At 45.5% G+C, this 12618-nt stretch overlaps 1 protein-coding gene across 4 annotated transcripts in view; it reads right to left on the bottom strand.

Moving 5' to 3' along the window:
- The window catches only part of PITPNM3 (PITPNM family member 3), an 87281-nt gene extending 76196 nt beyond the window's left edge, over positions 1-11085 (bottom strand). For 2 of the 4 annotated variants that reach the window (XM_040532214.1, XM_040532215.1), the window contains exon 1: positions 10305-10627. In XM_040532214.1, coding sequence (XP_040388148.1) covers positions 10305-10326 — 22 coding nt within the window. In that variant the 5' untranslated portion in view covers positions 10327-10627. Of the gene's footprint in view, positions 1-10304; positions 10628-10888 lie in introns of those variants that run through there. The other 2 variants (XM_040532216.1, XM_040532217.1) reach the window with 2 other exon arrangements.
- Positions 11086-12618: the final 1533 nt, after the last annotated feature.

Genomic DNA, 12618 nt, shown 5'->3' with positions numbered 1-12618 from the left:
TACACTCACCTGTTACACAGGCAGCTGACTGTGTTTGCCCTGAGCGCATAGTCACAATAAGAGCTGGTAAGAAGACCAAAGCAGAACTATCTGGCAGTACAGTGCAGAGAAGCTGAATTCTCTGGTTACACTCCTGTATGGTTCTAACTTGGTGGAAAGAGAATTCAACTTTTACTTTTCCTGTTGCAGAGCAGGACACGTGCATGATTACAGACAGGCTAATACACTTTAATTGTAAACTAATGCACCACTCTGAAGATTGCACCAACCACTGATCAATTTACAGACTGGATTTGCATTGATGGGAGAAGGTACAAGGAATAGAAATGCCAGCAAGAAAACAACAACAACAAAATCAAGTCCAATCACTACTATGTCTACCACTAAACCACATCTCTAAGCACAATGTCTGAAATATCTAATACCTACAAATATCTAACCTAAACTTTTCCTGGCACAACTTGAGGCCGTTTCCTTGCATCTTAAAGAGAACCCTTGTGTTTGAGCCAACTACAACACTAACAAATTGGAAGCTTCTCATCTCCTCTAGCTACCCTCACAGCTGCAACCATCTCGTTACAAAACTGTGTGGTTAAATTACAGTTTTATACAGACTTGTGACTCTAGGCCAGGTATATGTGCCAATACTGACTATAATCCTGCCAGCTCTCATCTGAATACTTAATTTTATGCACATATTTAATCCAACTGAAATCAGTAGAACCATTAATGTGTCTAAAAAAAAGGCAACTGTTAATGTACTGCCAGAATTAGGGCTATAAGATTATATTCACTCAGTCAGCAAAAACTAAATAATTGAAGTGTGCAGTCTCCACTCCGCAAGAACTTCTGGAATTTTAGAAAAGACTTCCAACCCTAGCTCAGAGAACTCTTTTTTTTTTTTTCCTCCACATTGAAACATTTCCTTTCAAGGAAGCTGTTTTTTTTTTGTTTAATTGATTTAAAATTTCTAAATATAACATCTATACAGAAAAAAAGTACTGAAACAGAACTAATACCTTATTTGGGGGTGGAGTGGAAACAGCTTCTTCACGCTTCTTCCTTATTAACTTTTTACATAAACTGCCAACTCCTTGCAGCAGGCAGCATAGAAGGTATGCCAGAAGAGTCCTCACAGGACCCGAAAAAGATGAAATGATTAAACATATTAAAAATTCCTCCCACCTCTCTGGCTCACCCAAAAACCATGTCTCTAGAACCAACATAACCTTCAACAGGACAAGGAACTCACTATTCACCCAGTAATTTCTAGTCACAGTATCACGGGATATCCCTGAACAAACTAAAATGAAATAAAGATGCACTGGACAGACATGTTCTTGCGATACTGGTGCAGAGTAGCCCAGCCAACACAGATTTACGCTGAGCTTGGACCAACCTCAGCAATCTGCAATGGACAACAGCAGGCAATCAGAGGCAAAGGAGAAAGTTAAGATGGCTAGAAAGCATGAAAAGATGACTCCTTCCTGCAAAGTGTCTTTGGATGCAAATTTAGTGGTTCACTAGCTATTTTTACCTTATTTTATTTAATACCATCTCTACCAAATTTGATGCAATCAGTATGGTGTACTGTCATCTCTCTCTCTCTGCATAGTACAACAGCACTCAGATGTGAACGTTAGCAATGCTTAGAATCATTGAAACATCAAATACTGATGTCTCAAATATTTTCTAAACTCTTTACACTTCTTCTTCCTTTTAAACCCCATTTTGACTGGGACAGAACTTGGAAAAATACTTTCACTAATTGTATTATTTTCCTTGCAGGACTTCACAGTACATTCCCCATCCTATACCTGATTTTTCTGGGTTCTATTTCACAATTTCTATGCTGATTTTTTTTGTTGCTTTGGTTGTGGTCTTGTTTGATTGTTTTTAATTCATTGGGTTTCATGTTGATACACATTTCCTCTGAAATAGTTAAGTCAGTATAGAAGTTTTGATGGAGGTCACATCTGAAGAATTTAGCACAGAAAATACCCTTCTTTATGTGAACTTGGGCTTGCAGATGTTAGCCTGACTGTTACAGGGAAAGGTGTGGAGATCAGAGGAAGAAACAAATAGCAATAAACTTTCTGACTTTCTGACTTTCCCATTGTTAGTAAGGTACCTCCATCCTTTTGGCTAAAGACGTTTAATATTTTCTTCTCATGCTTCTTAGTTTAGTAATAACTTCACTGAAAGGCCACAACCTAAGAACTCCTTTATTGCATCTTAGGTGAAAATGCTTTTTAATGGGACTCCTTCCCTTCTTCCTCCCAATGAATAGATATGACTATGCACTACTACAGATCAAATGGTACTCATAGTTGTCTCTAGATTACTGAAATTCAATTTCATTTTTGCATTATACATTGTGATTCAGAAAAGCAGTGACAAGTACTTTACAGATTTTTGGTAGTTTATTGTCAACATCCATTCTAATTTCGTAAGTGTTTGATTTCCATTATCACATCAAACAACTGATTTGTGTGAGGATACAGTTGACAGAATTTTTTGGTTTGGTTGCAGTACATGGGGGAAAAAGAAGGCAAAGGGTTTGAACCGTATTGAATATGTAACACCTAAAACATATAGCAGCTCATTCAGAACTCTGTAGAACTGCCCAACTCCCACCTTACCAGCAATGTAGAATGTTCACAACAACCTTGAAACAGAGAATATCAAACTGACCACTGCTTTAATCTTTCAGTACTTAATTGGCCACTGTTTTACATTAAAGGTAGTTAATTCATTAGAGCAAAACTCAAACATCCACTTAAACTCAGATCCCTTTGCCTTGTGAAAACGTTGCTCTGCCTGATTTACATTGGAGGTATTATTTAACACGGGAGTAGGAATATGTTGCCTGGCTTCTGGATCTGGCTGGAAATTTCCACCTCTCTGAATGCTGACTTTTATTTAGTATTCTTTGCTAATAGATGTTTATCTGATTACGCAAACATAATTATGCAGACAGAATTCCAGAATTCCACTATATGTGACCAGATGTTTCAAATAATCAGTTACTCAACACAGCAGGATCTAAAAATCATCCATCAGGCATGACTTCTGCTAAAGTCTCAACAAATTTATATATTTATTGGAGGAGAAACAACAACAACACACACGCACAAAGGTTTCAGGTAACAGAAAAAGGTAAACTTCTTAACAAAATTAAGATGAGGAAAAAATCTGAAAATCTAATAAACTAGCACATGAAATCATAGAATCATTAAGTTAAAAAGACCTTCAAGATCATCTGGTCCAACCATCACCGTACTACCAATGTCACCCACTAAGCCATGTCCCTAAGCACCAGGTCCAGCCTTTCCTTGAACACCCCCAGGGACAGTGACTCCACCACTTCCCTGGGGAACCCATTCCAATGCCTGACTACTCTTTCTGAGAAGAAATGTCTCCTAATTTCCAATCTAAACCTCCCCTGGCACAATTGGAGGCCATTCCCACTGTACACTAAAGAGACCTAAAACCAAAACACACTTTTCAGTAATGTAAGGAAAGAAAATCAGTTTGAACATTTAGCTTTTTTTCCACCAAATATATCCTAGATAAACTTTTTTACTGTTAGCATGTTTGAGATATTTCAGAAATGGTATTCATGTGCCTTTCAGGTGTCACGTTCTAAGACTAATGCTTCAGTGACCTTTGGGACAGACTGTTGACTGTTTTCAATTTAAACACCCACTCTTCCCCACCAGAATACTAGCATTAATGTAAAATGACAAGGATTAAATCAAACACTAGAAAATCAGTATCATTAGGCTGGAATTCCAGGCCTACCTTAACTGCATCTCCTTGCGTCATTCCAGCATAGGTATAGAAGAGGGATGCTATTCTCTGAGCCTTGCCCAGCAGGGAGCAAACATGACAACATGCCAGTTTCTGGCCACTTGCCTGTTTCATCTCAGCTACCTTCCATCAGATGGAGCCTTCCTCAAACACTTGAGCATCAGTTCTCAGCCTGACAAGGATGCATGTCTCTGGAAACTGGCCAAGTCATAGGAAGGAAGTGAGCTTTAAAAACAGATTTTCTACTGTGATGACAACCTGGAGATTGCTTTCCATTGGAATTTGGTTTATATGCTGTATGTGAAACATGTGCACAATGGACACCTTATATATAGATTTAAGCACTCACACTTGAATGAACTGTTAATTACATCTGTATCTAAAAAGTAATGAATATTTGCAGTAAGATTTTCTGGCCTGTGTATTGTTTAAATACCAAGGTCAATTTCTCTTTATTTTGCCACACGTATGTTAAAGGAGATGGGTGCTAATCAAGTCTTATTTTTCCTTTATGTCCTTTGTAACAAAATCTTTTTTTTTTTTTATTTTAGTACAAGAAAGATTACAAAGTCTTGCTTTTTCTCTTCAAGAAGAAAAAGCGTGCTGGAATTCCATTGGTACTTTATTGCATCTATGATCTGGTGATGTGAGAAGAAGTGACGTGATGCATGGGTAAACAGCAACTTGGAAAAGCACTATCTTGATTTCCCTAATCTAGACCATTTCACATACTAATTTTTCTACTAATGACACAGTCACATATTTACAAGAGAACAACTCCTATCGGACCCACAGAAAACAATTTTCCACATCGTGCATATGCTAGATTTGGGTTTCTGACTCACCATACTTACAGGTTAGCCCTGGTCCATACAAAAGATGTCTAGTCACTACCCACAGAATATAGAATGAATGAACCGAGCCCTGCCGGATCCGAAGGAGTACTATGCACAAGCACAAGTTACAAGAAATATCCAGAAATTTCAACATCCATTAAAATATTGCCAAATTTTATCCCTAGTGTTTAGCAGCTCCCAGTCATGTATCAACAGCTTCTAGTGCAATCCATCCGAATCAAAATAAAAACACTGTAATAATACTGTCTCTCATTGTGGTGATTTTACTCGGGTGGGCAGCCGACCTCCACCACAACTGCTCTCTCACTCCCCCTCCTCAAAGGGAAAGGGGGAGAAAATACGATGCAAAGGGCTCAAGGTTTGAGAACGGGGGAATAGGGGTTGCGGTCAGTCTGTAGCACTTCATCTCCACTGCTCCTTCTCGGTCACACTCTTCCCCTGCTCCAACGTGTGGTCTCTCCCACGGGTTGCCGTCCTTCCCGAACTGATCCTGCGTGGGCTTCCTACAGGCAGCAGCTCTTCAAGAAGTGATCCAAATATGGCTCCATACCACAGGGTCCATTTGTCAGGAGCACACTGCTCCAACAGGGGTCCCCCATGGGTGGCAGCTCCCCCCATATGCCCTGCTCCTGGGTGGTCCCCTCTCCACAGGCTACAGCTCTGGCCAGGGGCCTGCTCTGGCAGGGGCTTTCCATGAGCCAGAGCCTCCATCAGGGCAGATCCACCTTCTCCACCATAGGCTCCTCCACAGGCTGCAGGGTGGAAACCTGCTCTGCTGTGGTACACCACGGGCTGCGGGGGGACAGCCTGCTCCACCAGGGGCCTCTCCACAGGCTGCAGGGGAACTGCTGCTCCAGCGCCTGGAGCACCTCCTGCCCCTCCTTATTCACCAGACCTTGGTGTCCACAAGGCTGTTTCTCACTCCTCTCTCCCAGCTGCTGTTGAGCAGCAGGGTTGTTTTTGTTGTTGTTGTTGTTGTTGTCGTCGTTTTTTTCCTTTCTTAAATATGCTCTCACAGAGGTGCAAACAACATCACTTATTGGCTTGGCTCTGTCCAGCAGCAGGGCCCTTATCTAACATGGGGCAGCTTCTGGATTCTTCTCACAGAAGCCACCCCTGCAGCCTCCAGCTACCAAAACCTTGCCACATAAACCCACTACACTCATATGCTCAACAACAGGCCTAAGGAGCAGAAAAGTTGTGGGGAAAAGCCAATTCCATTTTCTCTGACAAACCAGCAGAGATCATTTTCTCATAGGTGAATGAGCAAATTATCCTGTCAAAATCATCAGTAGTTGAAAACTACATAAAAGAGCACAATTGTTTCTAGCTTCTCCTGGTCAGGAGCCATAAACAAATTATTTCCAAAGGTGGTGTGTTTTTTGTTTGTTTGTTTAAAGTGACAAACTGGCAGTGATATGACAATTAAGCAGCGCATGAATGCACATCATTCCATGCAATTCAAGGATGTTTATAAAAGAGAAAAAAAAAGAAGAGGAATTGAAGTGGCCTTACTGATCTGTAGCCAATGTTCTCAGAACTAGGAAAATGGAAGCAGAAGAACAGACAAGAAGTGAAGTAAGGCCAAAGAAAGGCTCTGAAAAGTACTTTAAGAAACAAAGGTCTTCTTCTGAAAATTGAATGACTAATGCTGCTGATTCCTAACTTAAATTTAACCACTTCCACGTATCATTTTAAAAGGCCTGGTGTTCAAAACTTATTCATCCCCCTATTCCAAGCATCTTAAAGATAGAACAGCCCACCACTGTAATTCAATAATTCCACATGCTCTCCTACCCCTACCAAAAGCGTTGCTTCAAGATTGTTATGAAAAAAAAAATATTTAAAATGCATATCAAATCAGGAGAAAAAAAAGGCATCTACTTGTTCCATTCCAGTGACTGGCATTACCTCTAACTTAGAATAAACCAATACAGTGCACAGTAGGCACCAGAAAGGCAAGGGGGCAGGAATATATAGGTGGGGAAAAAAAGAATTTAAAAAAATGGTCATCTTGAAGGAGGAATTAAGTAAGCAGGGGTCTAGAGTAAGCAAAGTCATTACGTTTATCTGAGAAACTGAAGCCCAGAGAAGAGATGTTAACATAATTCCTCTGAGAGCAGACCTGGACTGACAGAGGCAGGGTACTAAGACTAGGTTTCTAACAGGCATGGAAAGGGATGACAAACAGGGAAGAATTGAGGGCTGAAGGGAAGCATTAACAGCAGAATGAAATCATTGGAAAGGAAGCAGCTTGGGACAAGAAGTGGAGAAGAGAAGCAGCTTGAAGACAGTGTCAGATGGACACCAGGAAAGCTAGAAAGGGCAAAGGGTCTGGGCACCCATTTATTCTCATTGTGGCTGCACCTGTCCCTATGCAAAAAATAAAAAGGAGAGCGAAGAGCCTAGTTGACTCAGCCACAGATACAGTTAAAGGCAGAAAAAGTCCATGCAAAATGCAAGTTCCCTTGCTAAGAAGTGAAAGGGCTAATTGGAGAAACAGTCCAGACACCACTGTGGGCTAAGTACCCAATATAACCAACTTCTCTCTCCTATTTCCTCACTCAGTGCCTTTCTACTAATAGCACTTCAGCAATGACAAGTCCCTGGCTACCTACTCTGTACATCCTTCAACTGACAGTTCTGCAACAGATGGTATGGACAGGCATATATTTGTTCACTGAGCACAGGAAACAAAACAAAAAGCTAAGCCATGCAGGCCTTTCAGCCCCTATTTTAAGGTACCAGTGGCATTTTCAGTCTTGCACCTTATGGCATTACTGATGAGATGAAAGAAGAGAGAGGAGGTTGAACATGGTGGTTCAGGCTCCAAATCCTAGATCAAGCTTCCTATAAATATGGTACATCTTTTAGAGCTGTTTCTTGATGCTTCAGATGCTAGCTCTCCCACAGCAGAAATTAACTTTACCCTTTTTCTTAGCAGCTTCACCACCTCCTCCAAACTCACTCCCCAAAACCAGGGAACATATGAATATTCTCTAACCTTTTCCTGCAATGACTGTAGGTGGACTGCCTGCATCACATCTGAAAGTACTTTCCTAGTGCAGACATTTTTGCTTTCTGTGAAGGATCTGGCATTTTTGAGTCACTGCTGTCTGTTACAAAAGGAAATAAAGATTAAGAACAGATATCACACCACCCACAGGGACATGCCAGGTAGCGAGCTGCAGTTGCCCCAATGTGGTCTGCAACCTACAATCCTGCAAGTGCCCTAGCAAGTTCTGTGCAGGGATTTTGCTTAAGACCTTATGTCCAATAGGTGAGATCTGGCTACTCAAACAAGTCAAGATGACTGCCTCTAAAAGCCCATCATAAGCACATGTGCCATTCAAAAGTGACCAACCAGATTTTGTGGTTCCTAGAATTATGTATGGTCTTTGTATTTACGACAAGGCCACAGAAATGCTAGTGACTGCAAGGCAGGGAACATACAGGCAAGACAGCCACAACATTTGCATATTTGTGCATATTCTAGCTCATGTAGGTAACTCAGTAGGCTCCATTTCTACAAGCTGCACATATGCTCTGCTCCTAAGTCAGATACATTCTGAAAGAGCTCCTTTGTGAATGGATGATTCTTCCATTTCCTTAAGACAAGAAGCAGTGACAACATAAAGCTACCAAACTACCACGAAGTGAAAACACCACATCCTTATCTTCCTATCAAAGTTAAAAGGACAGCAAACCAATGCCCCAAAAAACCAATGTGACTTTTTACACTTGATTAATACTTCATCTATCAAAGACTAAAACCAATCATTTAGTTCTATACCCTACTTGTATTTTCTAAAGTGTCTGATGTTCTCACATTCCTGAACACTATTTTTCTCAGGGCTGCCCGCAATCCATGCCTATCTTGGGGAAATATTAAAAAAATAAAATAATCCTGTTGGGAAAAATAACTTGGTTGTAGATGTAATGCTACCATGCGACCGTAAAGCTACACTGACAGATAACAGGACTACCACCAAACACCAGGCAAGTTTCACACATAGACCAACAGGCATTTAGTCACTGCACAGTTAGGCTGTCACCTCCAAAAGCAATGGGCTCAGCATGCAACCCAGAAGAAAACCACTTCTGCAACAGCAAGAGGTTTCTCATGGGCTCTGTCAGCTGACATAGGTCACTCACGTGCATCGAACACGTGTTACCAGGGATGTGGCTGCCAGCAAGCATGGGACATCACGCTTGGGGGAGAGTGGCTCAAAAGTCGTGCAGAGGAAAAGGATCTGGGGGTGTTGATCAATGCTCACCTGAACATGAACCAGCAGTGTGCCCAGGTGGCCAAGAAGGCCAATGGCATCCTGGCTTGTATCAGGAATAGTGTAGCCAGCGGGACCAGGGAGGTGATCGTTCCCCTGTACTCTGCTCTAGTGAGGCCGCACCTTGAGTACTGTATCCAGTTTTGGGCCTCTCACTACAGGAAAGACATTGAAGCCCTGGAGCATGCCCAGAGAAGGGCTATGAAGCTGGTGAAGAGTCTGGAACACAAGTCTTTTGAGGAGTGGCTGAGGGCACTCGGGTTGTATAGTCTGGAGAAGAGGAGGCTCAGGGGAGACCTCATTGCTCTCTACAACTACCTGAAAGGAAGGTGTGGGGAGCTGGGGATCGGCCTCTTTCCACAGGTAACTAGTGACAGGACAAGAGGGAATGGCCTCAAGTTGTGCCAAGGGATGTTCAGGTTGGAAACTAGGAGACATTTCTTCTCAGAAAGAGTGATTAGGCATTGGAACGGGTCACCCAGGGAGGTGGTGGAGTCACCGTCCCTGCGGGTGTTCAAGGAAAGGTTGGACATAGTGCTTGGGGACATAGTTTAGTGTGTGACATTGGTAGTACGGTGATGGTTGGACCAGATGATCTTGGAGGTCTTTTCCAACCTTAGTGGTTCTATGATTCTAACATGGCTTTGCTGCACAGTACTCTCAAGCTCTCCAGCCCGAAGTCCAGCAAACTGACCTCCAAATTGCTCAGACTCCGAGAGAAGCAAAAGCAAAAAAAACGTGAGACAGTAAGCACAAGTGAGACTAGATCTGCATTTTCCTTTGAAAGGGTAGTACCCAAACAAGCACATCTTTATTGTCTTCAGAGGAGCCTGCAGCTGCCGCGTCCCTTTCTGCTTCTCCCACGTTAGGCAGCAGCGAGCGTCGGTTCAGCCAGGCTGCAGCCACGGTGCAACCTCCAGACCTAGGAGACCTTCCACAGCCCCAGCCCAGCGCCGGGGAGGAGAGCCGGCAGGAAGCAGGACTCCGGCGGCCTGGGCAGCCGCCCCACGCAGGACTCCCGCGATCATCGGCACAGAACCCGCAGGAGCGCCGAAGGCAGAGCAGACCCTGCTCGGGCGAACGCACCTGGGTCTCGTTTACGGGAGCCTGCAGCTACCGTTCCCGTGGGTCGGCGGCAGGGTCCGCGCGGCACGGGGCTGGGCAGGCCGCGGCACCCTGCACAGGGCCACGACGGGGCGCCCGGCTCGGAGCGGCTCGGCCTGCGGCGGGCACAGAGCGGGGTCTGCCCTCGAGGCCGGCCAGTGCGCGGGGAGTGCGGCCGGACCCCCCCGCTCACCGCCCCCTCCCCTCAGGACAGCCCCTCCCGCCGCGCGGGCTCCCCGCTCACCTGGGCGCGGAGCTTTCGCCATCTCGGGGCTGACCGCTCCCGGCCAAGCCGTCGCCGGCCGCGTCAGCTGCTCGCCCGCGGGGCCCTCCCGGCGCTCTGGCACCCCGCGCCCCGCCACTCCATCTGCTCCCGGCGGAGGTCCCGCACCGCCCACCCGCCTGCGGCGCCGAGAGACGCGGCCGGGAGGCGCCGCCGTGCCGCTCCGTCCCCCCGCGCAGCCCACCCGCCGCGGCGCAGCCGCCGCCGTTAAAGGCGCAGCGAGCGGCTCACGCGTGACCAGGCACCGAGCCGGTCCGGCAGCCCCGTGCGATGCGGCTGTTCGCAGGCGGCCGGGAGGGCGATGGGCGAGGCCCGCGCAGAGGCGCGGCCGCGGGACTCCCCAAGCCCGCCCGCCCACAGGGCCCGCCCAGCCGCAGCCGAGAGCGGCCCGTGCCGCCCGCTCGTGTGTGCGCCGCCGCTCAGAGCAGAAGCCCTCGGTGCCCGCGGCCGGCTCGTCCTGCCCGCTGCCCGCGCCTCGGCTCTCCGCCGCCTCCCTTCCTTGCCGCCCTGTACCCGGCCGCAGTGCCCCGGCCGCCCGGCGTTACCTCCGCTCTGCTGCGCGCTGCGGCGCGCCCGGGGGCTGGCCGGCGGCACGTGCCTCGGTCGCTGCGGCAGCACGGCCCGCACAAAGGGCTCCTGCAAGTGGCTGGTCCGGATTTAACGGCAAAAAACCCTTGGCTACTGCCAAGCCCTGTGTCAGTGCAGCGGCCGAACTGCCGCAAGGCCTTTTAAGTCCGCGGTAGGAGAGCTGCTTGCACGCTGCTGAGCGAGTTGAGCTAGGGAACGTTCAGGGCGGGACTATTTTTCTCCCTCTTCAAGTCCCTCACTTGAGGCACATTAAGGACAAAATAGAGAGTAGTCTGCTTCTCCAGATCTCCCAAGAACTGGGGGAAACTCACCTTCAAAAATGACTGAAGTGGCTGCCTGTCTTGGAGGAAGAGTGGGAGGAGGCGGGGAGAAAGCCTGTGAGGGGCTATATTTTATTTACAGTGTGTCAGAACACCAAAAAATAAAGCATGGTAAACTAAAGTTTTGCCCAAGGAAGAATGCAATTAAAGAACCAAGAAAACAATGCAACTGAGGCCTAAAGCAACTTGCAGGCTTTGTGCCAATACCAACGTGGTAGGTAAAAAAATAAATACACAATTTGCTTTGGATCTTGCTAAACAGTTCATTCAAGCAGTCACAGCAAATACCACTGAGAACAGTGTTTTAAACCCCAGAGACAGTTAAGTGTCTTTGTTTGATGCTTAAGTGGAATAGCCACAACTCCCCATAGTTTTCACCCTCCAAAGCCAAGTGCAAGTATGCTAATTATAATTTGTGTTCCCCCATCTATGGGTGACCATGCTCCATGGTGGAAAAGTTTGGCCTTGAGCCACATTGCTGTTTCACATGAAGTCATGTTTAAAAGATTTGACCACACAATTGCTTTCTCAAAGAAGCTGTAGTGTCAATAAGCTGCCAAATAAAGCAATCCTAGAGAAAAGCTGTGAATGTATTCGTGGGGCTGGTATCAGTGCTGGCTCAGAGGCAAATGTCTGAAAGGCAAGGATATATTTGGAGCTCCCTACTCAGTGTTGCTTCCTACTATAAGAGTTGCACTACTTTCCAAACAGCTTCTGTTGTGTACAGATGTGACTTGTCACCCTCACATCTGGGAAGCAGCAGGCCAGTAATGGGATAAAAACATCTGTTTCAACTGCATGTTAACTCAGTACCAGTTGGAGTAGGAAACAGAACAAAAGACAGACTTAGTTTTAACAAGTATTTGAAAATCCATGATTATCCACAGCTATCAAATGTATGACAAACCCATTTGCAGTTCATCATAAAAGCTATCATGACAACAGCATAAAAGGAATAAACAGCAGCAATTGTCTTCTCTCTGCCATTCACCGAGGGCAAACATGCACAAAGCTTTGCTTTCTGTTATGCCTCCACAACTTCTCTGAAATCAACAGAGTGAGGATACAAGGGCAGAACTTCACCTCCTATTTCCAGAGGGTCACCTGTGTAGAAGGCCAGCATAAGACGTATGCATGACTTAAGCGTTATTTCAAGAAATCTAGCCATACTGGAGGTACACGCTAGCAACAGTCTATCAGTGACGCACGCCCAGGGATATATTCATTACAGACCAGACACTGATCCACTTGCACTGTAGCCTTTTGAAAAGTCTTCATCCTTTCCATATTTGCATTCAGTCTGGACATGGATGCACAAAAGTATAAGCAAAGAGAAGCTGAATTCACGCAATCCTAACTGCCATTAA

Source organism: Cygnus olor, chromosome 20 (genome assembly GCF_009769625.2).
Source record: "Cygnus olor isolate bCygOlo1 chromosome 20, bCygOlo1.pri.v2, whole genome shotgun sequence".
Taxonomy (NCBI): domain Eukaryota; kingdom Metazoa; phylum Chordata; class Aves; order Anseriformes; family Anatidae; genus Cygnus; species Cygnus olor.
This window is presented reverse-complemented; position numbering and strand designations above follow the sequence as displayed.